Genomic DNA, 27,835 nt, shown 5'->3' on the forward strand with positions numbered 1-27,835 from the left:
ACCCCATGGAGTGAAATCTATCTATAGCTGCCAGAGATTTGCTTGATCCACAGAGTATTTGTATGATCCACAGAGAACAACAACCCACACTACTGTGAGAAATACTATAATAGGGAAGGGTTACGGGTTAATGTCCATCACTGGACGCATTCTGCTGGCAAAGAGCAGTCCCATGAAGATTTTGTTACAGGTACTGAATTCATGTTATTTTAAACATTACATTAGTAACTGATAGACAGAAAATAAAAAGAAATGGCATTCAATGCATGCAATGTTATCGCAAGCAATGAAAAAAAAGTAGCTAATTTGGTTTATATCAAATAATACCACATTTATAACCATATTTATAACTGAATTACACCATCAGCTTATGACTAGAGATGCAATATTTTATTCATTTAAATCAGTGCAAACATTTTTGTTCTGATTTACAGATACAGCAGCAATGGAAAATGTGTCTGGTGTGAAGGTGTTCAGTTTATCTGGATTGAATGAAACTTGGACAATTCGTTATTTTTTATTTTCTCTGACCTTCCTTGTATATATTTTAATCTTGTTCGTAAATGTGATGCTAACTGTCACCATTATATTGGAGAAAGCCCTCCATGAGCCTATGTACATCTTCCTGTGTAATCTGTGTATTAATGCAGTGTATGGAACTGCAGGATTCTACCCTAAATTCCTATATGATGTACTCTCTGGCTCTCATATGATATCATACGATGGATGCTTCCTGCAGATATTTGTGATCTACACATCAGTAAAATGTGAATTTGTAACACTGACTGTGATGGCGTATGATCGCTATGTGGCAATATGCAAACCATTAATGTATCATTCAATAATGACAGGTCAGATGATGTGTAAATTATTAACATTTTGCTGGATTTATCCATATGTCACAATGTCCTTGAATATGACACTGGCAAGAAGACTCACATTATGCAGGTCCCATATTGATAAACTTTACTGTGAAAACTGGTCCATTGTGAAACTTTCTTGTGAAGAAACAGTGGTAAATAATATAAGTGGGTTCATTGTAATAATAACATTTGCTGGACTTGCGATGTACACTGTGCTTTCATATGTAAAATTAATTTCTGTATGCACAAAAAGTAGAGAAGACAGAATTAAATTTATGCAGACTTGTGTGCCACATTTATGTGCTGTAATAAATTTCACAGTCACTTTGTTGTTTGACACAATGTACAGTCGCTATGGATCAAGAGATATGTCAGAGCGTCTGCGCAATTTTTTGGCGCTACAATTTCTCATCATCCCTCCTCTCTTCAACCCAATTATTTATGGACTAAAACTGACTGAGGTTCGCAAAAGACTACTGAAGCAGTGTCATAGTTTAAAGTAGTTTTTGTGAAGAGTGCAAGATGCTTCAGCAGCTGTTTTATTTCACTCTCAGTGCAGTATACTGTGTGAAATGTCTTTCTCTGCTGCCTGCTGGTTTGAATCATGCACAAGTCCTGGGTCCAACAGGAATGTTTTTTCTCTCAAGCAAAAGTTTGTATTAAAGCATAAAGTGATAATAAAGTGAAAGGTGTTCTATCTCAGCTGCATATGTGCTGCTTTTCCACCAACATACAAGCAGGAGTTACTGCATATCAGACCTCCTGATTACTGGTCTGTCTGAAACGGTTTTGAGAACAAGTTCATTTTATATGCACAAATGCAATAATCATGTTTCTAATTCAGATTTTTAGGAAGATTCTGGGGTAAACTGATCTGCTTCAGTGAATCACACTTCTCTCTACCATCATCCCTCTGAACAGTGGAAGGTGTTCTACAAACCTAGTTTTCTGAGCATTCAGAACTAGCTTAAGACCAGACAGAGCTTGCTGTATAACATCAGAAGCAGACTGCAAGTATGCACGCACCGGGGTACCAGTTTGTGCCGAGGAGTAGTGCACAGTGTTATCTGCAGAAAAGTTAACATTTCCATTTTTTTATATGACTAACTATATAATTTATATAGATTGTAAACAAAATAAGTCTAAGTACGGATCCTGGAGGTGCTCCTTTCTTAACTTCTATGAATTGAGACTTCACATCCCCAGCCATAACAGCTTTTTTTCTAGTAAAAAGACGGATGCCCTGGAACCTAGTACATTACGCAAGACTAACTGATCCTCCCAGGGTGGATTTCTTTACATCTATGTGGTATGATTCTGATAGGACCTCGTTCACTGTGAAATCCAAAAATGTAAACAATAATCTCTTTTCTGGAAACTTGGTAATCGAATTCAGAACCGAGGTCAGGACTGGACTGAGTTCTCTAAAAAGATTACCTGCTGCTATAAAATTTCTTCTACGAAGTCACACATCCTGTGAGTATCAGCAATATGTCCAGAGTCAGTGTGGATGGAGTGGATAAATATTTGGGAAAGCTAGAATTTAAAGATTTAACCATTTTGAGAGATTATCCTCGCCTTTCCATAATGAAGAGATGCAATATTCAAATTTTGCCTTCTTTATCAGTTCGCAGGATGTAGGCTATAGCTTTTTTAAAAACCTACCAATCTGACTGCACATCCATTTTCCTTGCTTTAGGCCATGCTTTGTCCCTGGGATGTAATTCAGTGGATAAAACAACTGAAAAAAGGACCAGTTCTATTCTTAGGGGTCCAAGCATGAAGTGCTGGAACTCTATTGTGTTTGTTCTGATTATTATTAGGGGTCCAAGCAGAGAACACCCCACTCCCCCCAGTAGTTAAGACAGTTAATGCACCTAAGTCATCTACGAAACAGCTGCCTAGTTACAACCCTAAGCTTACAGTCATTTACAGGGAGGTAGGGAGGGATGGGGAGAGGTGCAGCCTGAAGAGATGAGTCTTCAGCCGTCGCTTGAAATGGGTCAGTGTCTCAGCTGTTCTGACCTCCACAGGGAGGTCATTCCACCATCGTGGGGCCAGAACAGACAGGAGACGTGTTCTGGAAATGCAGGTGCAAAGAGGGGGAGGTGCCAGGCGTCCTGAGGTAGCAGAACGGAGGGATCTGGCTGGCATGTAGGGTTTGAATATCTTGTGGAGGTAAGCTGGGGCTGATCCCTTGACTGCCTGGTATGCTAGGACCAATGTTTTAAATTTGATGCGAGCTATAACAGGCAGCCAGTGGAGGGTAGTGAGCAGGGGAGTGACGTGGGAGTGTCTGGGGAGGTTGCCACCACTGGCAACCACTTTGATTTTCCACTATTAATTTTGCAAACAGCATATTTCGTGCTTCTTCTTCTGCAAAGTTGGTCCAATCTTTACCCAATTTAACACAGAGCGTGTCTGGCGTAGCCTGAAAAAAAAGTTATCACTTTTTTTTAATGCTGCAAACCATTTGTGCATAACATGTCAATCAATTATTGTGGGTGTGGCCATTTTTTACTTAAACAGCTGTAACTCATGAACACTATGTCCAATCCTCATCAAATTTGGAAAACCAAGTGCAGTACTTAATTCTTAGGCTTGAAATAATCTGGGGAGTCTGTAACTGAATATTTATCAAAAATGTTGTAAGTTTAAAAACAATATTGCACTATCAATGCACATCAAGGCAACCACCATAGCTGCATCTATGGTAACACCAATAGGAACCGTAATTTTTCTCCCATGAGCAGATCGCCCTGGTCTATGGAGCTCAATCCCACCATGATTAGAGTTCACAGCAGACTCAGTTGAAAGTACCTCAATTTCTCATTGCAGCACTGCGAAACTATCAATTATTAGATATCAATTTTTAGCTATTGTTATCTTGTTAGCTAAAAGAATTCTAAGCTAACATGATGGTGCCGAATGTATGACTGTAATCTGCACAGACTCAGTGGAGGAAATGGGGGGTGGAATTGGGGAAATATCAAAATTAAATAATAGGTTAGCTAGTGTTATTTAACTGAAGTAATTGTAAAAAAACAAGGTCACTTGGGACTTTTCCAAACAAGCGGCCACATTTTTCGAAAAGAAGTCCAAAAAAAACTTCTGGCTTCAGGTTTTTCAAGTGACTTCAGAAATCAACAAGCCTAAAGTCACGTATTATAAAGCAGCACATGTACCCCTGGGTGGGGTGGGGGGGGGTGATTGTATCACTTTCATTTTTGTAAAGCTAAAGAAAATATAATAGTCTTATTACAACATTTTGTGTAACTTCATTGTTGTCAACTAGCCTATCTAGCTGTATTTACGTTATAAATGAGTGCAAGCTAACCATAATAAACTGCCAATGTTTGAGCAGCACCCAGTTCATAACTTACTGTGTTTATCAAATAAAACAAATAATAAAATTAAAAAATAAAGACAGGTTGTCATTCAATAGTTTCGCACGGTATAAATCATATAATTTACTCTCTAAATATTTCATGCTACCAGCAGAAAGCACTTGTGCATATAATTATTACACGTCATTCAAATGCAAAAAAAAAAAAAGTATGAAAATATAACATATGAATGATGAGCGAATCGCAATGACCGGGAAAGTCCTATTGGTGCGTCAGATTCCTATTGGTTTTATTTGAATGTGATGTGAATGTGGCCCAAAACGGATTTGAAAATATTAAATCCCATGTGCTTCTCTTCTGTTTGTGTGTTCATAATGCACATCTGATCTGTGCTACAAAAAATCAGAATTCAGTCATGTATACCAGGTGGTGTAAATGTAGCCGAGAACTATTTTAATCTATTTGAATAGAACTGATGATGACCTAATATGCACGTTTATTGTTATTACCAAACAGGAATCATTAATAGGAACACATTTGTATCGTAGGTCTGAAATAAAAGTTGGGACAGTTAATACTCTGTGGACAGAAATGAAAGTGTTGCTTACTGTGATCCACAGGGTATGTTCTGCACAGAGAACAACAGCCCAACCTACTGTGAGAAATACTATATAAGGGGTTAAATGTTAATGAACATCACAGGACACATTCTGCTGGAACAGAAAATCCTCTTAAGCAGTATGTTACAGGTACGGAATTAATGTTAATTTAAATATTACATTAGGGGTTTATGGAAACAAATACCACTGAAGACATACATTGTTCAAAAAACTAGTGTATAATTTATTAATGCATAGAATTGCCTTTACGTGCAGTAAAAAAGACAATTTGGTTTCTAACAAACAATAGCATATTTATAATGTGCATAACTGTGTCAAATTACTATTAGCCATGCAATATTTTATTCATTTTAAATCACCTGCAACCATTTTTTCTTTTACAGGTACACCAGCAATGGAAAATGTATCAGGTGTGAAAGTGTTCCATTTATCTGTACTGAATGAAACTTGGACAAGTCGTTATTTTTTATTTTCTCTGACTCTGTTTGTGTATAGCTTAATTCTGTTTGTAAATGTGATGCTAATTCTCACCATTACATTGCAAAATGCCCTCCACGAACCCATGTACATGTTCCTGTGCAATCTGTGTATTAATGGACTGTACGGAACTGCAGGATTCTACCCTAAATTCCTATCCGACTTGCTCTCTGGACATCATGTTATCTCATATGAAGGATGTTTCCTGCAGGCATTTGTGATCTATTCATCAGTACAGTGTGAATTTTCAACACTCACTGTGATGTCTTACGATCGCTATGTGGCCATATGCAAACCCTTAATGTATCATTCAATTATGACAGGTCAGATGGTGTATAAATTAATAACATTTTGCTGGCTTTTTCCCTACTTCATGATGTCCTTGCTTATAGCACTTTCAAGAAGACTTACATTATGCGGGTCCCATATTGATAAATTATATTGTGAAAACTGGTCCATTGTGAAACTTTCTTGTGAAGCAACAGTGGTAAATAATGTGACTGGGTTTATTGTTATTCTAACATTTTTAGTATTTGCAATTTTCACCACGGTTTCATATATTAAATTGATTTCTGTGTGCACGAAAAGTAGAGAAGACAGAATTAAATTTATGCAGACTTGTGTGCCACATTTATGTGCCTTAACAAATTTCACAGTCACTTTGATGTTTGACACAATGTACAGTCGCTATGGATCAAGAGATATCTCAGAGCGTCTGCGCAATTTTTTGGCGCTACAATTTCTCATCATCCCTCCTCTCTTCAACCCAATTATTTATGGACTCAAACTGACTGAGGTTCGCAAAAGACTACTGAAGCAGTGTCGTAGCTTAAAGTAGTTTTTGTAGAGAGCACAAGATTGTTCAGCAGCCTTGGACACGACATTTTCTGTTACTCTCAGTGCAGTACACTGTGTGAAAAGTCTTTCTCTGCTGCCTGCAATAGGCTGGTTTGAATCATGCACAAGTCCTGGGTCCAGCAGGAATGTTTTATCTCTCAAGCAAAAGTTTGTAATAAAGCAGAATAATGTGGACAGTAGCTCAGTGTGTGTTTCTGTTCCAAAGCACAATGTTGCACTGGAGTGCTGGAGGGGGGAAGGGGGCAGTGAAAGATGTTCCATCTCAGCTGCATATGCGCTCGTTTTTCACGAAAATACAGGCAGGAGTTACTACACGTCAGTGGCAATACCAGACCTCCTGATCACTGGTCTGTCTGAAACTGGTCAGTCAAGTTATATGGACAAATGAAATATATTCTGATTTTAAGGAAAATTCAATTAAAGATTTTCAGTCTTCTGGTACTAAAGTGAAAGTACACTATCAGAAATCATGAAAGGTGTATTTCATGTTGTTCTGGTGAAGATAAATCACCAGGCTAAAATACCCACTCAGAATTGGCCCAAGTTTTTAAGTCACAGCTGTGGTCCTCTGAAAAGCCCATTAATTTAAACTATCCATTTGCATAAACCTGTCCTCGGTCAACCTCTGAGAAGGAAGTAACGTCCACCATTTCATGATTCACCATCTATGAGCACAGAGCATAAAGAGACAGGAAAGTCTGAGGACAACCTTCAAGTTGGCTCGAAAAGGCCTAGCATGCTAGCAGTACTAGTAGAAATATGTAGAGTAAGAAGACTAATGATAGTAATAGGGCATGCAAGGCTTCCTGTAGTTGTAATTATGTAAGTAATTGTTGTTTAGTAGTTGTAGTCCTTGCATTGGTCGTATTAGACGTGTGCTAGTTTAGATATTTTCTGCTAACAGAAAACTAACTCTTATAAATTTGGTTAGAACTTGTATTGATCACCCACAAATTTAATGAGGTTAGAAACTTTGGGAGAGACGGTCTATATCAGTGGCAGCTGCAGCAACCGACTGTGACGTCCGTTGTTCAAATTCTGAACGTTTCATCAGTGTTAATCAACGGGAATTTTTTCAATATAAAATTGTAAATTTCGGAAAACATATTTGAGCTGTAGGAGGAGTGCAACAGAGAAATTTGATGTGGAATAAGAATAAGAAGATATGGCCGCAAGTAGCAATTAAGGCTGTTATAATGGACATCAATGAAGACAAAAATAAAAATAGCTGGTCTTCCAATCTTTAGGTCTTTGGAATGAAGTTTGATAAATTCCAAGTTTATGTCATGTGCTTCAGCTCCTTAAAAAACACTGCTGACAAAGCAGTGTATTCAGTCTTTAGTGACGGCCATGTTTAGTTTTGTTTTTTACGAAGAAACTTTTCTGTTTAAAATTAGCATCTTTGTTTCTTTCAGGCGTTGATATCATTCTCATTTTACCTTATTAATGATGTTGTTTCCTTTGATTCAGAATATGACTTAAGCCAATATACCAAGTCTGGATTTAATAACAGTGAAATTGTGTTTTTTACATTTAAGAAACAGACAGAAAATGCAGGATATTTAATCGCTTGTGGCAGCATTTTTTACCCGATTGGGTTCAACCCTGGTACACATCTATGTCACATAGCACTGTGTTGAGGCAGACAAAGTTTGAAAAAGATCAGCGTAACAATGACTGAAATAGCCTCATTTACATATGTAGTTATTTATGGCACTGATTAACTTGCATGTAGTGCGGTTGTTTCATTATGTAGGAACTTTTCTTTTTAAAACTTGTGAGGTACCGGTGCAAACATTCTAAATATCAATTTTCCCAGAATTTGATGAATTTGGCTTCATGCTGCACCTTATGAATTCATTTGAACAGATGCATGTGGAAGGCCAAAGCTAGATGACGTAACCATTCTTTTATAAAATGATCTGTGAACTGATTACTCCCTTCGGTAGATGGACCCAATGACTCTCTCTCTCTCTCTCTGAGGGTCAACAGTAGACAGAGCCAATTAAGTGATAAACATGTTTATTAGTCCATCATTCATTAGTCATTAGACATTACAGGAGGTCATTAGTCCACTGTACATGTTCATCCCCTGGATAGCAATTTAGAGCCCTTCACACCTGAGACCAAAAGGACACCGTGAGAAACAGCAGCTGTCTGCAGACTGTAGTGGGGATGGAGTGAGGAGCTGAGAGCGATGGGTCTCAGAGAGAGGGAATAATGACCTCCCTTTGGACAGCCTGGGGACTCTGACCCCTGAGTGCTTCATATGGGCTCCCTGTGAGCTGGAGAGGAGGCTCAGGCCACACTGACTTTGATGAGAGAATTTACATCATTATCATCTGCATTTCTCTTTTTCCATCTGGAGAGGGCCTGGAATGATGCAGTTCATGCTGAAAGGTCACAGATCACAGGCTTCCATGTCCTACATACTGTGCTCTGACTGTGCAGGGTGAACTTCAGAAATAATTTAACAAAAATATATGCCCAAGTTCTTAGAGAGACTACACTATGTCTACACGTCTTTGTACACATATGTCTACACTCCCATTTGTATGTTTGCTCTAGATAGTGTATGTATGTATATGCAATTATAAATGTGTGTATAGCCAATGGATGAATGTATGTGTATGCACACATTTGTTTTCATTTTTTGTCATTGCTATGCACATGCCAGGTCAACATATGAGAGGACATATATACCTCCCCCTTTGTCCAGTTTACCCGGTGACTCTGAATGCTAAGTCAAAACATCAGTCTTATTTAAATAAACATGCTTTATTTTGTATGAGTGGTCCAGTGTCTACTTTGGGTAGTGTCTCCGAAGAGCCCAGATATATATTTTTGTATATGCTGTGTCTCGTACCGAGAGCAGCTTCTCTCTTCTATAAGCTTTGACTGTTGTGCGTGACCGAGTATCTATTTAATTGACAAATCATTTATCTGTAGTGTCCAATTCTAAGTCAAAGACCTCCGAGTACTGAGTTAGGTAACAATTCCCCCTCTTCGTGTCTGCACTGCCCGCTCGCGTCTGCTGTCTGTCCTGGCCCCTCGCTGGTGGAATGAACTCCCCGTGGCGGTCAGAACAGCAGAGAACCTGACTACCTTCAAACGCAGACTAAAGACTCATCTCTTCAGGCTGCACCTCTCCCCACCCCTCCCTAGCCTATAGTTTAGCTCAATGTACCTAGTTGGGCTAATATGATCACGTTAGTTTTTATTTGGCAGGATTGTTTTTGTCTGATTCTGATTAGGCAAATGTGATTTCAGTGCTAGTTTGTACTTGGCAGGATTGTTTGTTTGCTGAACAGGTTACCCTACAGCAGGGGTGCTCACACTTTTTCAGCATGCGAGCTACTTATAAAATGACCAAGTCAAAATGATCTACCCACTACAAAAATGCAAAACATATATTTATTTACAAATATATTGAGGATTCTTTATATGGACAATGTATGTTGATGTACCTTGCATAACCGCATGAGCCAATATTGCACAACACAACATAATTAACTATGTACATTTTTTTGTCATTATTTGAGTTTAATCTGATGACTTGCACTGAATTGAATCAGCCAGGGATACATAGTCCGGACAGTAGCTGCTGACAGCCAGCCTCAAGCACACTTCCAAATGTTCATCAGTCATGGTGGAACGGTACTTGGACTGACTAGCTTGTTAGTTTTGCTGCACTTGGCGCAGTTGTTTGCGCATGCGCAGTGACCTAAGTGTCAGAAAAATTCAGATGTCATCTAACTGGCTGCCCTATATCAATCAAGTGACGGGATGGATGATAGGCTGACGTCTATTTTTTTTAAAGGAGTACCATGGTGATTTTCACAATTTCTCGGTTTTATGTGCTATTTGCACAAGAGGCATTGAAGAAACACAATGAGCAAAGTATTAAATATGTCCGTTCTGTATTTTTGGAGAAATATGTGTTTTAAATTCATCGTCCTATTTTCAACCGGTTGAGAAAGTTGTCATTTTGCTGCGTCACGAATACAGTAACCACTCCCATTTCCACGCTCCGTAAAGAAATCTGACAGGACACACCGTCCTGCTGTTCAGACAATGCAAATGTTTGACTAACGTTAGGTTCACTTAAATTAGAGTGCCTTTAGATTATTTCTGGTTATCAGAATATCAGATATTCATTTAGCTAGCTAGCTAACGTTAGCTAGCTAGGAGGTTTGCTTTCATAAGGCAATGTTATCGATAACGTTAGCTTGCTAGTTTGCTTTTATGAGGACGTTATAGTTGTGCTTTTATCTTAACTTGGCTAGCTAGATAGCAAAAATTATAATTGGATATAAGTCAACGTCCTTACCTTAGCTATCTATCGATACTTGATATACTACTAAGCTAGCTAGCTTGTGAAAATTCAGTCTCCCAAAGAGAGCGTAGCATGGGGGTAGCTATGGTAACGGGGCACGGTCTGTCAATCATAGCTAACTGACAGTTCTCATTACCACGTCCAGATGGTTCGGGTGAATTTTTATAGTGGGAAATTTAGGCTTAGAAAAATACGTTTTAAAGTACATTGAAATGACTGAAGAATAAAAAAATTATGCACATTTGTTTTGTTGTTGCCTAAAGACAACTGGGAAGTGTCACATTCAACCACCATGGTACTCATGCGATCTACCAATACTACCTTTGCGATCGACTGGTAGATCGCGATCGACGTATTGAGCACCCCTGCCCTACAGGGTTGGAGTCCTGATCTATGTGGTCACTTCTGGCACTACGATCTTTACTTCACTCTCGTGTGTTTCTTTTGCACCTCTGCACCTTGAACTAATGCACTTGTTGTACGTTGCTCTGGATAAGAGCGTCTGCTAAATGCCTGTAATGTAATGTAATGTAGTGTAATTCAGATGTCAAATGTGGCCAAACGTTCCCCATTTTGCAAGTGTTCTAACAGTATCATGAAGTTTTATTTACCTTCCTATCATGTTACGATCTATACGACCAGAAATTACTTTGTGTTTTCGTATATCTTCAAATTGGTGATTTTCTTCAGCAAATGCCTTAAAGATATCCTAGATTTAGGAAATACACACTAACCCCCATCCACACACAAACCTAACCCTAGAAACCATAAAAAGTATAATGTGTGCCCCCCCATAGGTAGTGCTCTTGGATCTCACAATGAGAGTCATATTTACATGGTATGAGTCTGAGGCACCACCTATGGACCTCCTATATTTTGGATCCTTCCCTTTATCAATAAAAACTTGAAATTTGGCATAAATACACATTGCCTTTTACTGAACAAATCCTGAGGGGTACCATTTATTTTTGGCATTGTTCCACTTACTATCTATCACCTCAGATAGTTTCGCTGAGATTTGACGAGTTTTATGGATGCAATTCATCTTGATTCAATGGACCTCTATTGACCCATATTTTTGTGGCACTCAATACTCTGAATATTTCCCTTTGAAAACTCAACAGCAACATCTCTTTCAACATATAATGCCACAGTTACTCAGGAACATCCACAAAGCTTAATTCATGCAAGATTTCATTCAGAACTACTACTTCTACCCAAAGAACGGCAACTGTGTATATGTGAGCAAAGTTTTGTGCAGGCCAGACCTGGGTCAAATTTAAAGTATTTTAATTACTTTTAAATACTTTTTTTTTTTTAGTTATTTGAAATACAGCATTTACAAATTCCAAAAGTAAATCTGTACCGTTGTCTGGATCCAATCCCCTGAAGTCGCAACTATGACAGCCAATGGGGAAGGAATTCTAACAACCAATAGGGCCACAGAACACACCTCACACCTTTGTTTGTGCTCTGTTTAATCCCACTCCCCCAAACAATCTACGCAACCAATACAGGTTTGTTGAAAAAAGTGAAATTTTGGATTGGAGTCACTCCCCAAAATTAAAAGGTCTCAAACTTTTGACACTTCTTTATGACAGAACAGGTCCTCCAAAATAGCTCTGATCCAAGTTGGGGAAAATATAACTTCAGCATTTTCAAATAACCCGGGTTTATCGTGTAGCTATGACAGAATACTAATTTATGGTGGTAAAATAACATTTTTTTGAACTCCCAGAATAGTGTCTATTGTCCAGTGTGTCACGCTTTGGGGGTGTAGTTGCAGATGAGACTGCTGGGTGGGGGTGCTTGTTAAATGGACAACCGACAATGCGACAATGGTGGCTCTTAGAAACTCCGTATTTGACAGAGTTGTCGTGTATCACCTACTAATAAATTCTAAACACAGAGTTTGTGGTTTCAACTCACAGTTTGGTTGAACAATCTCAGGACACTGGCGTCATGGCCACTAGGGGATTATACAAAGGGGTTAATAATAAAAGTAAGAAGAACCAAACAAACGTTCAGCAAATGAGGCCCAATGTCTCAGAGAGCTTCTCTTTTTATCTTTTCCCTGTGACACACAGCTAGTTCTGCAGGACCACAATGAGTAACCAGCTTTTGTGATTTATCATAATAGCATTTATGACACAACATTTGGCTAGCTAGCTAACAAAAAACTAACTAGCTATTCATCCATTATCTATCATTATCCCGCTTATCCTGAGCAGGTTCACGGGGGGTGCTGGAGCCTATCCCAGCATGCTTTGGGCGAGAGGCAGGAATACACCCTGAAAAGGCTGCCAATCTATCGCAGGGCACACACATCGTTCACTCACCATTCACTAACACACTCATACCAATGGGCAATTTAAAGACTCCAACTGCTTTCATTAACAATATTTTTTATGAGAAATACTATTAATAGTTCACCTAGCTTTGATTCAGTAAACAAATACATTTTTGATTCCTCAACAGTTGTGATTCGTATAACATCGCAGAATGTAGTCTAAAGTCATTCCTCAATAAAATTACATGATCTTATCTTAAAATTTCCTATGAGTAAAATATATTATTCATAAAATGGTGAGAACTGAAAAGTTTGGCGACTGCTTTAAGCTAGTCAAGCACTAAGTACGATCAATTTGATTTCACTGTACCAAACCATTTGTGTTTTTCAAGGTTACCTGTGGAAAGTTATGAGTCCTCTGAGAAATGGTCACTCCTGATTTGTGTCCAAGGCATTAAGTGCACTATGCCTTCAGGTCCCAGGTCTCTCACTGTATTTCGTTGACTGTACCGTGCATTTCCAGCAATCGTAGAGGGTATATATTAAAGCACAAACTGGTTCCCAGGGAAGAAAGGGGATATTCAGACACAGGACAATTATTTATTTTGTTAATTGCCTTAACCGTACTTATAGATAAGAGCATGTGACTTTTTGGATTTTAGCTCCAGCGCATTTTAATCACAGTGGAAATGGAGAACTCATCTCATGCCTCATTTTTCAGTCTTTCTGGATTAGAAGATGAAACAAAGGAAACTAGATATGTTCTTTTCACTGCAACTTTTATTACTTATTTTCTCATTGCGTTCATCAACATGGTACTAATTGTCACCATCCTTCAAGAGAAATCCCTCCATGAGCCCATGTACATTTTCCTGGGTAACCTGTGTATTAATGCACTGTATGGAACAATAGGTTTCTACCCTAAATTCTTATATGATCTCATCTCTGAGAATCATGTTATCTCCTATGCTGGATGCTTCCTGCAAATATTTGTTATCTACTCATCTGTTATGTGTGATTATTCCATTTTAACAGTGATGGCTTATGACAGGTATGTTGCAATATGCAAACCACTGCAGTATCATTGTATTATGACTAATCAAACTGTTGTAAAATTTATAATATTCTCCTGGACTCCACCATTTTTGCTTATGTCGATTGTGATATTTTTGAGTCAAAGATTAACCTTATGTGGTTCACACATAGAAAAACTTTACTGTGAGAATTGGTCTATTGCAAGGCTTTCTTGTTTTTCAACTACAGTGAATAATGCGGTTGGTTACTTCATAATTATTGTGTATTTTGGCCACATGCTTTCAATTTTATATTCTTACGTTAAACTGATCAGAACATGTTTCAAGTCTGCAGAAAACAGGCGCAAATTTGTGCAGACATGCTTGCCACATTTTCTTGCACTGATCAATGTGTCAGTTGCTTTACTTTTTGACTTGATGTATTCTCGATATGGATCCAGAGATATTCCGAAAGGTCTACGAAATTTCCTGGCACTGGAATTTCTGATTATTCCTCCCATTCTCAACCCGGTTATTTATGGAGTACAACTGACTAAAGTTCGGAAAAAAATTTTGGGAGGGCTTAAGGAATCCAAGGGAGTGAACATTCCATAATTTATTGAAGTATTGTTCTCAAAAAAATATAATATTCACATTATTTCCAAGACCTTAATTTTTAATTTTTTTTTAATTTTTTTTTTTTTTTAAGTAAAATATGTTTTCCAACTTGCAGGCCCCTCGTGAGTACTGGTTATGAAACAGTGAGATTCGGTCCGCCGGAGAGGCGGATTGGTCTCGGTTGCGCCGGCTGGTGGAGAGAGCACACGCACATGGGCTGCGTTAGCTACACCAGCCAGCGCAACCAAGACCAATCCGCCTCTCCGGCGGACCGAATGCCACAGAAACCTTTTGTTAAAATAGAAATTTGCATTAAATTTATTAATTTATACAATACATAAAATTGTTGGCAGCATTTATTTTGTTGCAAGACGAAAACTGAATTTGAAGACAATATCAATATTATTTTTTTTATAATGTACTCTATCACAAATAATACTCAAGTAATTTTTTAATTTACCATACCTAATAAGAGTACTTGCTAAGAGTTTTTCCATATTTATGCTTTTATATTTTTGTATTTTTAGGCAAATTAGGCTGTGTCAGTTTGATGTTTCAGACATTTAATTATGCATTGTTTCCAACTATAATATACCAAGTGATATCTAATGCAGCCATGGCCAACTATCTTTAATGAAGTTTTAGGACAAATTTTGGCTTCCCATTATTGAAGGACCCATGAATTCTGCTCTGTACCAAAAATATCTAATGGAGGATGTCTGGTTATTTTTCCGTGAGCTGAAGCTGAAGCATAATTGGGTCATGCAGCAAGACAGTGATCCAAAACACAAAAACCAATCTACATCTGAAAGGCTGAAGAGAAACAAGTCAGAAATTGAAGTTCTGACTTGAACCCAATAAAGATGCTGTTGCAGGACCTGACATTGGCAGTACATGCTTGAAAACCAACCAATTTGTTTTAATTACGGCAGTTCTGCACAGAAGACTGGGCTAAAATTCCTCCACGGCGATGGAAAGACTGATATAAAATAAAATCAAGCATGTTTGGTTGCAGGTATTGCTGCTAAAGGTGGTGCAACCAGTTATTAAGTTTAAGGGGGCAATTCGTTTTTCACATGGTGATGTGGGTGTTTGATAACGTTTTCATTAAATAAATACATTTTTTATGTGTTTTGTATTTACTCAGGTTCCCTTTGACTATTATTACATTTTGTCTAAACCCTGTCTAAACTTTAACCACATGTGAATTGTTCATAACAAATACAAAATTGTGGCGTAGAGACAAATCTTGACAGTTTAAAGGAGAAACCTGAATAAATAAGTGGAAAAACAAATGCAGATGATTCCATACAAGCGTACTTCATGATACAATTAAGCAATTAACATGCTATCATGCTCTGTGGCATGAATAAAAATACTTAGCAGGCCCACTTGACCTCGATTTTGGATCAAGATGGCAAGAGGAAAAGATCTAAGAGACTTTGAAAGAGGATGGCAGGAGCTTCAGTCACGAAGACTGCTCAACTGGCTAGTGTTTCAATAGGAACGATGACTAAAGTGACTTCTGCATTTAGATCTATGGGAAAGACATTGATAAATAGGGTCGGAAATTGTAGTCGAAAACGCACATTCGATGACTGTGATGCTCGTGCATTAGAGCAATTTGTAAGGAAAAACAGAAGAGCAACTCAGGTGACTGAGAATGTCAATGCAGGACGTGATCATACTGTCAGCAAGAACAGTCCGTCGACAAGTACATAGGGAGGGATATTATAGTATATAGATATGATCAGATGAGTCATCCTTCACAATATTCTCGACAAGTGGACGAGTGCATGTGTGGCGTACACCAAGAGAATGGTACAGGCCTGATGCTTGACCCCTACAGTGAGGGGGTCAGGTGGCTCTGTAATGCTGTGGGGGCACTTTCCGTGCATGGTGTGGGTCCACTTGTCTCCTTAGAGGGAAGGGTCACTGAAAATCAATTCTGAGTGATCACCTTTATCCTATGATGAATCATTTCTATCCTGATGGGAGTGTTCACTTCCAGGACGACTACGGCCCCATACACAGGGCACAAGGGGTCACTGACTGGTTTGATGAGTACTAAAATGATGTGAATCATATGCTATGGCCTTCACAGTCACCAGATCTCAACCCATTTGAACACCTATGGGAGATTTTTGATTGACTTGTTAGACACCACTCTCCACCATAATCAAAACACCAAAAACATTTGTTTTTCATTTAATTTGTCACCCATATATATATATATATATATATGAGATCATATTCATTTTTTTTGTACTGGATTGTTTTTTCTACATAGTCCATCACTAAGGTTAAGCATGTGTGTTCGAAGGCTGTACTCTTTGGGACAAGGAATCTCTCCTGTCCCCTGGCAAAACTCAATTTTCTTACGCAATAGTTTTCTCATGTCACAGGTCTCACTAGTATTTGTTTCATAGTGTAGCAGTGGGTATAAAAAGCCCAGCTTAGTTCATCTGAGAGATAAGAAGCACACTATGAGGGGAAATCACAGGAGCTGAGTAAGTCTCATTATTCATTCATAGCATTAACCTTGGCAAAGCTTAAGCAAGGCTTGATGTGAAATGTGTTTCAGAAGATGGCTATACAAAATGTACTAAACCATGAGACATCATCTCTCTACAGAATTATCTGCAGATTTTACCCACAATGGAACTGAAGAACACAACGCCTGTATCACTGTTCACTCTTTCTGGATTACAGGATGAAACAAAGGAAAGCAGATACGCCATTTTCTCTGCATTGTTATTCTGTTATTTTTTTATTGTGTTTATCAACATGACACTAATTGTCACCATCCTCCAAGAAGAATCGCTCCACGAGCCCATGTACATTTTCCTGTGCAATCTGTGTATTAACACACTGTACGGAACAGCAGGCTTCTACCCAAAATTCTCATATGACCTACTCTCTGAACACCACGTGATCTCATACACCGGATGCATCTTACAAGCATTTATCATTTACCTCTCTGTTATCGTAGATTTTTCTATTTTGACAGTTATGGCTTTTGACCGATATGTTGCCATATGCAGACCACTGGAGTATCACTCCATCATGACTAGCAAAAATGTTGCCAAATTAGTCATGTGGTGTTGGGTTCCCCCTATTCTCAGTGAATGCATTGTGGTTTCTTTGACTGCCAGATTAGCCCTATGTGGGTCACATATTGATAAACTCTACTGTGAGAACTGGTCCATTGTTAAGCTCTCCTGTTCTTCAATAACAGCTAATAATGTTGTTAGCTACATTATATCATTGGCATATTTGTGTCATGTGTTTTTTATCATCCATTCTTACGTCAAACTGATCAGAACGTGTTTGAGGTCCAGTGACGGCAGGCAGAAATTCCTACACACGTGCTTGCCCCATTTGTTTTCACTGACTAATGTAACTGCTGCTTTACTCTTTGACATGCTATATATTCGCTTTCGAACAACACGTTTCCAACAGGGTCTACGAAATTTTTTGTCATTGGTATTTTTGATTTTCCCTCCAATTGTCAATCCTCTGATTTATGGTATACAACTGACCAAAGTTCGAGAGGCAGTATTCAAAAGATATAAGAAACATAGTGCAGTTCAGTACTGACCAAAAATTTTCAGTGTGTCTGAATGATTGTCTGTTTTTAATATGTCCGTTTCTGTGAATTCATATATATTTTTGAACCTTTTTTAATGCATAGTCTAGTTACCATGTTCCAGCATGATGAATAATGTTTACATATCTTGCCCATGCTGGACAGTGTTCTGCATGCAAGCGAGTGAAAATTTTCTGTACACAAGTGACTGAAAATATGTTCTCTAGACAAAGAAAATGAAAGCATGTTCTGCAAATAAGTTGATTTAAATGTAACTGCAATTTGAAACTATAAACTGCCAGTAATAATTACTGGTGTGTCCAGCTGTATGCCCTCATTAGACAACGCAATGCATGTTTTACTCAGATCAACTCAGATTTTATTTATATAGCACACTTTGTACACAATTCAATTCAATTGTGCTCCACATTAAAATTAATATCACAGAAATTTTGCATAACTCTATGTTTTCATAATTTGGGCTAGGCCCCTTAGTTCCAGTGAAGACAAATCTCAATGCAGTGATATTCTAGACAACTGTGTGCTTCCAATTTTGTGGCAACAATTTTGGGGAAGGCTCCTCCCTGTTTCAGCCTGACAATGCCCCCGTATTAGGATTAGTATTAGCTCAATGCAAGGGTTCACACGTTGCTGCTCACTAGGACATTAATTTTCTTGTACAATTTCCTCAGATACAGTTACAGCAAGTACTCGTTCCCAGAAACATCTTAGCAAGTATTGTTTACAGCATCAGGTCACATTTTCTGAAATAGTTAGTTACATTCAGAACAGACCATTCACCTTAGGTTTACGGCATTAATTCTTAATCATACTGATGCAATATGCTAATTTTAATATTCACTGGATAAAAATAATAAAACACTGGTGACAACTCTATTGCAAAACAGTGTGTACCTTTATGTATACCACTGAGCCCTATACCTGCTTGTGTGACTTTCAAGATGACCACTTGGTAGATTCACCATCATGTACACAATATGTAAGCTAATCTATACTCTACTTATAAACAGGGCCGGTTTTAGACAGATAGATAGATGTTCTTTATTGTCCACGAGGGAAATTTGTTTTGCTCAGGTCAGTACACTACGTACAGACAATAAATAAATAAATAAATAAATAAATAACACCACAGTAAAAAAAAAACACCTGCTATATAGCCTGCTATATTAGGTTGGGCTGGTAGAAATAATAGGCGGGCAACTTGGGCAACGTGTCACCCAGTGCAGTCGACCGGGGGGTGGGGGAGTGCTGGTGGGCGTGGGCACGAGGAATTGCGTGTTATGCATTCAAATCACAAAGCGTTTCTCGTCACATTAATACCGCTAATTAAATCAACCGGCAGTACACTGCATCAGAGAAACTAGCTGTTCAACCCATCGCTGCACAAAAACACTGCACAAAAATTTTAGACAGTCATTTTGGCTGAACAAAAAAGAATTGGCAAGACGCGCGTTTGGGTGGGCTGAGCCCATCCCTGCCCATAGCCACCGCCAGCCGTGCTTATAAAGCTTGTCCACTAGCTGCAAAGAGAAATTTTTCAAAAACCTAGACATAGCTACACAAAAATGCCCTGACTTTATATAAGAGACTATAAAGTAAAAAACTTAAATGTAGCTGTTGCCTAATGAATTATGCTACACTAACTGGAGTCCCTAGGTAAGCTATACTGAGCAATCTGCATGTGTCTATGCTGACAGTATAAAGACTGTGGAGCCATTACGCAAACCAATACGAGGGTGTATACAAAGCTGGACAAGATGTATAACGGATTGCTTTGAAGATTACATTATTGACGTGATAAATTTACAGACAGATTTGAAATACAATGGGAGCAAACCAGGCTTGAATCTGGAGGCGGACTCCAGGCCCTAAGTGCCACTTTCGATGAGCTCCTTCAGTTATCAATCAACAAAAGTCATCCGATTAAAGGCGGTCTGGCGCAGAACTGTACCAATCAAGTTACAAACCATCTTTGTCTTAATCATACTAAACTAAATGGATAACACACGATCACGACCCCGGAGATATTCGGCATTACGCACTGTCCCTGGTGGTCATGGAAGGATGAAACAGAACAGATTTTCTGGGGTGGTGAGGTCCAAAGTGTGCTCTTTTCATGGGGCCCAAAATCCTTGGCAGTGCCAGAGGGACCAAGTGACTGATCCAGAGGCAACGTGGTCTCTTGTGGACTACCGCTATCACACTCCAAATGTGTTCAATCAAGCATAAAGGCAATATAACTGTTTCCAAGAAACTCTCTATCATCTCTTGTGTGATGATCACATGAATTAGAGTTATTTTAAGTCCAGGAACCCCCAGTACTGGTTGGGCGTTGAGACAGAGCATATAAAAAGGCCTTCGTAGTTCTCTTCAGGTCAAATGGCACATTATAGAGAGCATTAATAGGGACGCAGAAATTATTATTACGTTTAATATTACCATTGAAAAATACATCTAAGCTACAGACCAGACAAATTGAAAAATGCTTAAATGATATAACATGGAACTTAAATATTATTTATGTTCTTTAATTCAGCTTATTTATGGAGCAGTTAGATTTTAGTGAGCTTTGTTAACAAAAAATCTGCTTCAAATAATTCAAATAATAACTTCGATAGAAAGTGTAACGGGGACTTCAGTAATCATTCTCAGGTTTTACCAGCAATGGCACTGAAGAATGCAACGCATTTTTCGCTGTTCACTCTTTCTGGATTGCAGGATGAAACAAAGGAAAGTAGATATGTTCTTTTTTCTGTGACTTTGATTTGTTATTTTCTTATTGTGTTCAAAAATATGACACTGATTGCCACCATCCTCCTAGAGAAATCCCTTCATGAGCCCATGTACATTTTTCTGTGCAATATGTGCTTTAATGCACTGTATGGAACAATAGGTTTCTATCCTAAATTCTTATATGACCTACTCTCTGAAGAACACGTGATCTCATACACTGGATGCTATCTACAAGCATTTGTCATTTACTCCAATTTTCTGTGTGATTGTTCCATTTTAACAGTTATGGCATATGACAGGTATGTTGCGATATGCAAACCATTGGAGTATCATTCCATTATGACTAATCAGGCTGTGGTTAAACTCATTGTGTTTCCCTGGGTTCCTCCTCTTTTGTGTGAGGGTGTTTTGATTTTTTTGAGTTACAGATTGAATTTATGTGGATCAAGCATAGAAAAACTGTACTGTGCAAACTGGTCAATTGTTAAGCTTTCTTGTTCTTTAAACACAATGAATAATGTGGCTGGTTATAGTGTGATTTTTGTGTATATCGGTCATGTGATTTTCATTTTCTACTCTTACGCTCAACTGATCAGAACATGTTTGAAGTCCACAGAAGACAGGGGCAAATTCCTGCAAACGTGCTTGCCACATTTGTTTTCACTGATTAACGTGACAGTGGCTGTACTCTTTGAAGTAATGTTCAATCGATATGGAAACAAGGATTTTCCGCAGAGGCTGCTAAATTTTATGGCACTGGACATTTTGGTATTCCCCCCACTTCTCAACCCCCTAGTTTACGGAATACAACTGACAAAAGTTCGGAGCAAAGTTTTTGGAAAATGCAAGAAACACAGTCGGCTCAACCATGATTAAAACATTATTGAAGTGTGATTCAACCTGCCTTAAATAACTGGGAAATATGTTTTTAATGGTAGCTTCGAAAAATAAGAATTTCACATCAGTGTGAGTCAGACCCTTTTTTCTGCTCTCATTGCATGTTCTCATTAGCTTATTAAAGATAGCCTATTTCTATCTTCCTATTACAGGGCTGGAGCCCATGTTCTGGTACTGATTATGGACTGTGTTGATTATGTCCGACTGCTTCGCAAGGTGACACACAATTGTTGGTACTTATGTGATCCACAGGTGGGAGGGCTTGGTTGGCCCGGATGACAGCATCTCACCACGCACCAGCGACCCCTGCTGGTCGATCAGGTGCACACAGGTTCACCTGTTGAAGTGATATGGGTAACACCAGAGGCAATTACCATGCCTCAATATGTAGACGGGAAAGTTGTGAGTAAACATCATACTACGCTGCCAGGGCGGCCGTGTAGTATAATGGGTTCGGTGCTGGTCTTGTAACCTAAAGGTCACAGGTTCAATTCCCAGGTAGGACACTGCTGTTGTACCTGTGAGTAAGGTAATAATCTGCATTGCTTCAGTATATGTCCTTCTGTATAAATGGATTCTATGTAAATGTTGTGTAAGTCGCTCTCGATAACAGCGTCTGCTAAATTCCTGCATTCTATTACATTTTAAAATTTGCATTTCATTTGCCTTTTTCTGATTGTATATTGTATTGTTCCATGATTCGGAAGAACCTCAAACTGTACACAACTATGACAAGTGAAGCAATTGAAAGTAAGAGAAAAACAGAAAATAACTGTGCTTCATGCTTAGTTTTAGTGTGTGTTTTCTATGGTTTCTGGACCTCTGACTTGTATTAGGGTGCCAAGCACCAAAGGTGCAAGGCACCCTTTGTTTTTGCTTGTGTTCCACTATTAAAAATTAACACTTTGTGGGGTTATAGTCCCAAGACAAATCTTTAATACTCTACAGCTGAGTGTGAATTCTGAAGTCCATAACTGTTTTTTTCAGAAACTGTGACAAATTAAGCAATAAAACTTTTTGATCATAGGTCCAATCTATACCAAAATCCGTGACGGGCATCACAGCACACTTTTCCACTGAGAAACTGACCTCACTTCTTCATTGTCTAATCTTTATGAAAAAAAAACTGACAGCTGAAGGAAACATCATAAAATTACTTCAGATTTACAAAATGACAGCTCAAAAACACATTTTTTTTAAATCAATCAGCATAAACTCCATTGAAGTCAATGGGAAACTGAGAGCATTTACACGTCAAGAACTTCTTCCAAAGGGTAGGGGCCTCTAGTGGCGCAGCCCGTAGAGCGCTCTCCACATACTCAATGCGAGCCGTGACGTTGGCAGTTTGAATCCGTTTGTCGCACGTCTCTCCCTTTCTCCTCCTAATTCTTCCTGTCTCGCTACACTGTTCTTTTACAAACAGCTGAAAAAGCCCAAAAAATAAATTTAAGAATACTGAAAGGTAGGGGCCTCTAGTGGCGCAGTCCGTAGAGCGCTGTCCACATGCTCAATGCGAGTCATGACGTTGGTAGTTCGAATCCAACTGCCGACCTGTCGCGTGTCTCTCCCTCTCTCCTAGTTCTTCCTGTCTCTCTACACCGTTCTATCAAAAAAAGCTGAAAAAGCCTAAAAAATATATTTAAAATAAGAATGCTGAGAATGGATTGCTTTTCATCAAAGACAGTGGCCGTCGCACGCTTCAGCCGCAGGTGCAGATATCGCGAGTGGTTGCGATCGCAAGATCTCAGCACGGGCTGAACAGGAGGAGCCGAGGTGATGACTCCACTCACTGCAGTGCCACAGTCTGGGCCCACAGGGATCGGAGATGGTCTGCAACAGGTCTGAACAGACCCGACCGTGGGGCCTAGACGGGCCAGAGCTGAGCAGATCTGCTCCGGGTCTGTTTAGTGGCCCCGTCTTGCTGTAAGGAGGAACTGTGCAAATGCAGGAGACGGAAAACGGTGTGATTTGATGAACCGAAATAAACACGGACGCGGGAAATAACAGTATGAATAACCTGAGTTAGCCCCGACAGCACACTGAATCATCTGACATAAGCAGCATGATTGCAATAATACATTTTGTCATGTCAGGTTCATGCCCATTCATAGCAATAGCAGGGAACACTAAGGTGTTGAGCCACACTAACATACTGGGGCTAGTAGCTGACAGACAGACCTGACTTCTCTAGTACACAAACTTCTCAAGTAAATGACGCAAAAATCTGTAATGCTGCTTCATTTTAATTAAAGCTTGTTTGACTTTTTGGAGTACACTCCACATTACTTATTATGTGTAAAGTGATTCATTTCTAATGTGCATAAATAAGGCTATACGCATAGCCTTCCACCAGAAAAAACACTGAATTTGTCACCCTCACCCATGTAAACCCATTTACATTTACTCACAGCAAGTGAAAACCACACCTGCAGAATTCCGACAAGAACTCCACGGAATTCAAACGTTGTAAAACAAGTCATTCGCGACGTTACAACCTCTCCCCCGTGTTTGTGCGACAGTTGCGTCACGTGTGTCATTGTGAGGGTCAGTTATTTATTTTTTTTAAAAAGTGGAAGAAAACAAACAATAATGTAAGATTTACTACTGATGAGGCGTCATTTATCAATAAAGACTACAATCAGGGTCAGAGCAAATTAATTCGCCAGCAATTTTAATAATGATGTATGCCTATTCTGTACAGTTTGTCAACACTCACGCGTTAGCCTACCTCAGGCTGCTGGAGCAGACAGATGAACACGATAAAACATTTTTGTGATGGTTTTGTTAACTAGTCAAACATTAGCTATTTTTCATGACGATTCGCGATACCTAATGTTAGCTAATTATTTTTATACATGTACGTACAGTACGACAATGTACATTTCACACGGGTGATACGGGTGCATGAGAACATTTTTCATTAAATAAATGAAATAAATATTTTTAAAAATGTGTTGTTTTCTGTTTACTCAGGTTCCCTTTGTCTAATATTACAGTTTGTCTAAAGACCTAAAACCATTCAGTGTGGGAAAAAATGCAATAAAAGAGGAAATCAGAAATCAAGAACGGGGCAAATACTTTTTCACGTCGCTGCATTATAGTTGATAGTACATGTTTCACGAGGCCATCTTCTGCCTGGTGAAGACAGTCAGTTTCATTCCCAGGGGTAAAATGACACTTGTGTGACCACTGTTAGTCGTTCACTACCCATAAGTCCCAGTTCTCCCTGTCAGGTCGTCATGAGGCAGTGAGTGGTGGATATAAAAAGTACTGCTTGGTTCAGCACAGAAGTATCATGAAGGCAATTCACAGCAAGAGTAATTACTATTCTTTTTCTTTGACATCTTTATATTTCACTGAATGAACTTTGAACAAAAATATGTTAAGAAATTAAGATTGTTTTACTGACACATTTTAATTTAATATTTAAAAAAATGGATTCAGATAAAGGTCCTTAAAAATATGGAAACATCACACTTTATTTTTTTCCTATTCAGATTTTACAATGGAACTGAAGAATTCCTCTCGTGTCTCACTGTTCAGTCTTTCTGGATTAGAAGATGAAACAAAGGAAACCAAACATTTTCTTTTCTCTGTGACTTTGATTTGCTATTTACTCATTGTGCTCATCAATTTGACACTAATTCTCACCATCCTTCAAGAGAAATCCCTCCATGAGCCCATGTACATCTTCCTGTGCAATCTGTGTATTAATGCACTCTATGGAACTGCGGGATTCTATCCTAAATTCCTATCTGACCTACTCTCTGGACATGATGTGATCTCATATGAAGGATGCTTCCTGCAAGCATTTGTCATCTACTCCAATGTTTTGTGTGATTATTCAATTTTAACAGTTATGGCTTTTGACAGGTACGTTGCAATATGCAGACCACTGCAGTATCATTCTATTATGACTAATCAGGCTGTTGTTAAATTCATTGTGTTTCCCTGGGTTCCTCCTCTTTTGTGTGAGGGTGTTTTGATTTTTCTGAGTCAGAGACTGAATTTATGTGGATCAAACATTGAAAAATTCTACTGCGCAAACTGGTCAATTGCTAGGCTTTCTTGTTCTTCAACTATAGTGAATAATGTGGTTGGTTACATTGTAATTTTTGTGTATTTAGCTCATGTGTTTTTCATTCTCTACTCTTACATTAAACTGATCAGAACGTGTTTGAAGTCCACAGAAAACAGGCGCAAATTCATGCAGACATGCTTGCCACATTTGTTTTCATTGACAAATGTGACAGTTGCTGTATTCTTTGATGTGATGTACAGTCGTTATGGTTCAAACAACATTCCACAACGTCTACGAAATTTCCTGGCGCTGGAATTTCTGGTTATCCCTCCACTTCTCAACCCCATCATTTATGGAATACAACTGACTAAACTTCGACATGCACTGTTGAGAATGCATAAGAAAGTCAATGAGGTAACTTAAATAATACATTTTTAAAATGATATCAAATAATGATCAAGTTTTAATATTAATATAAGTACATGAGTAACCCCTCTTTTTATTAAACCTTTTTATTTGATTTTCTCACTTTCAAGAGAATGATTCTATATTCTAAAATGTAGAAAAATGTTCACAACATTTCCCATGCGGGACAGTGTGAAATTAGTGAAAAATAAAAAATAATAAAGATCTGTTAATAATTTGTTTCAAAATGTATACCAGATGTTGTCCAGCATTTACTGGATGGCAGTCCATACAGTCCTTAGCTATAATTGTTAACAATATTTTGATCATTGTACAAGGTCAACAATTCAATAATGAAAGGCCCGATTTTTACACACAGTATCACATAGTGATGCAAGTGCTGTATTTTCGAGTGGTATTGCGCTTTGATTCTAACCATCGCTTCATCATCCTTGCAAGTTCTCAGTTATTTTCCATGTATGATTTTGATGACATTTTTAATGGATGCATTGCTTCTACCTGAAGGATACTGACGGCTATCAACAAATTTTAACAAACATTTTGAATTACTTAAACTGTTTCCAACAAAAAATATTATAGTAGCTATAGAGTAGAGAGAATTAACCGAATATTAATCAGATTCATTTACTGTAGATCTCAATATGATATTTCATACTGTTAATAAATCATATAATGGAGAGGTTGAAGAAACTGCATGGTTTTTTTTCTGCAAATCTGTTTGTTTATCCCTTAGAGACCTGGGGAGATTCACATTTTTTCACTGTCATCAGGTTTTTTTTTTTTTTTTTTGTTTTTTTTACAGATTTAAAGGAGTACCATGGTGATTTTCACACTTTCTCGGTTTTATGTGCTATTTGCACAAGAGGCATTGAAGAAACACAATGAGTAGAGTATTAAATATGTCCGTTCTGTATTTTAGGAGAAATATGCGTTTTAAATTTATCGTCCTATTTTCAACCGGTTGAGAAAGTTGTCAACTTGGTGCGTCACGAACACAGTAACCACTCCCCTTTCCACGCCCCGTAAACCCATGGATAACTCAAGACCCATAGTTTGCGCCTCTGGCTTACGGGCAAGACAATGCAAATATTTGACTAACGTTAGGTTCACTTAAATTAGAGTGCCTTTTAAGGACTATTAGATTATTTCTGGTTATATTCATTTAGCTAGCTAGCTAGCTAACGTTAGCTAGCTAGGTAGTTTGCTTTCATAAGGCAATGTTATCGATAACGTTAGCTAGCTAGTTTGCTTTTATGAGGACGTTATAGTTGTGCTTTTATCTTAACTTGGCTAGCTAGATAGCAAAAATTATAATTGGATATAAGTCAACGTCCTTACCTTAGCTATCTATCGATACTTGATATACTACTAAGCTAGCTAGCTTGTGAAAAGTCTCCCAAAAAGAGTGCTTATCATGGGGGTAGCTATGGTAACGGGGCACGGTCTGTCAATCATAGCTAACTGACAGTTCTCATTACCATGCCAGACGGTTCGGGTGAACTTTTATAGTGGGAAATTTAGGCTAAGAAAAATACATTTTAAAGTACATTGAAATGACTGAATAATAAAAAAATTATGCACATTTGTTTTGTTGTTGCCTAAAGACAACTGGGAAGTGTCACGTTCAACCACCATGTTACTCCTTTAACAGATTACAGGCTTATCTAAAAGATAAGGGTTGCATCCCACATTTTTTCCAGAAGACTTGTCCCTATCAGGAAATGTC

General features: G+C 38.4%; 5 protein-coding genes across 5 annotated transcripts; all 5 read left to right on the forward strand.

The window, feature by feature from the left end:
* Positions 1-1,363: 1,363 nt before the first annotated feature.
* Positions 1,364-6,339, forward strand: LOC135236604 (olfactory receptor 52D1-like). The gene is made up of 3 exons (XM_064303072.1): positions 1,364-2,339; positions 4,831-4,959; positions 5,214-6,339. Exon 3 carries the CDS (start codon positions 5,225-5,227, stop codon positions 6,143-6,145), a length of 921 nt encoding a protein of 306 aa, XP_064159142.1. The 5' UTR covers positions 1,364-2,339; positions 4,831-4,959; positions 5,214-5,224; the 3' UTR covers positions 6,146-6,339.
* Positions 6,340-13,418: 7,079 nt separating this feature from the next.
* On the forward strand, positions 13,419-14,543 carry LOC135236501 (olfactory receptor 5K1-like). The gene has a single exon (XM_064302928.1). It carries the CDS (start codon positions 13,481-13,483, stop codon positions 14,417-14,419), a length of 939 nt encoding a protein of 312 aa, XP_064158998.1. The 5' UTR covers positions 13,419-13,480; the 3' UTR covers positions 14,420-14,543.
* A 2,377-nt stretch (positions 14,544-16,920) lies between these two features.
* On the forward strand, positions 16,921-18,474 carry LOC135236278 (olfactory receptor 6N1-like). The gene has a single exon (XM_064302548.1). It carries the CDS (start codon positions 17,081-17,083, stop codon positions 18,020-18,022), a length of 942 nt encoding a protein of 313 aa, XP_064158618.1. The 5' UTR covers positions 16,921-17,080; the 3' UTR covers positions 18,023-18,474.
* Positions 18,475-20,544: 2,070 nt separating this feature from the next.
* Positions 20,545-22,623, forward strand: LOC135236325 (olfactory receptor 1D2-like). Its single transcript, XM_064302615.1, has one exon. The coding sequence runs from the start codon at positions 20,697-20,699 to the stop codon at positions 21,639-21,641; it is 945 nt and encodes a 314-aa protein (XP_064158685.1). The 5' UTR covers positions 20,545-20,696; the 3' UTR covers positions 21,642-22,623.
* Positions 22,624-24,999: 2,376 nt separating this feature from the next.
* Positions 25,000-26,311, forward strand: LOC135236394 (olfactory receptor 5M5-like). The gene has a single exon (XM_064302711.1). It carries the CDS (start codon positions 25,168-25,170, stop codon positions 26,104-26,106), a length of 939 nt encoding a protein of 312 aa, XP_064158781.1. The 5' UTR covers positions 25,000-25,167; the 3' UTR covers positions 26,107-26,311.
* The last annotated feature ends 1,524 nt before the right edge of the window (positions 26,312-27,835 follow it).

Source organism: Anguilla rostrata, chromosome 12 (assembly GCF_018555375.3).
Source record: "Anguilla rostrata isolate EN2019 chromosome 12, ASM1855537v3, whole genome shotgun sequence".
NCBI lineage: Eukaryota > Metazoa > Chordata > Actinopteri > Anguilliformes > Anguillidae > Anguilla > Anguilla rostrata.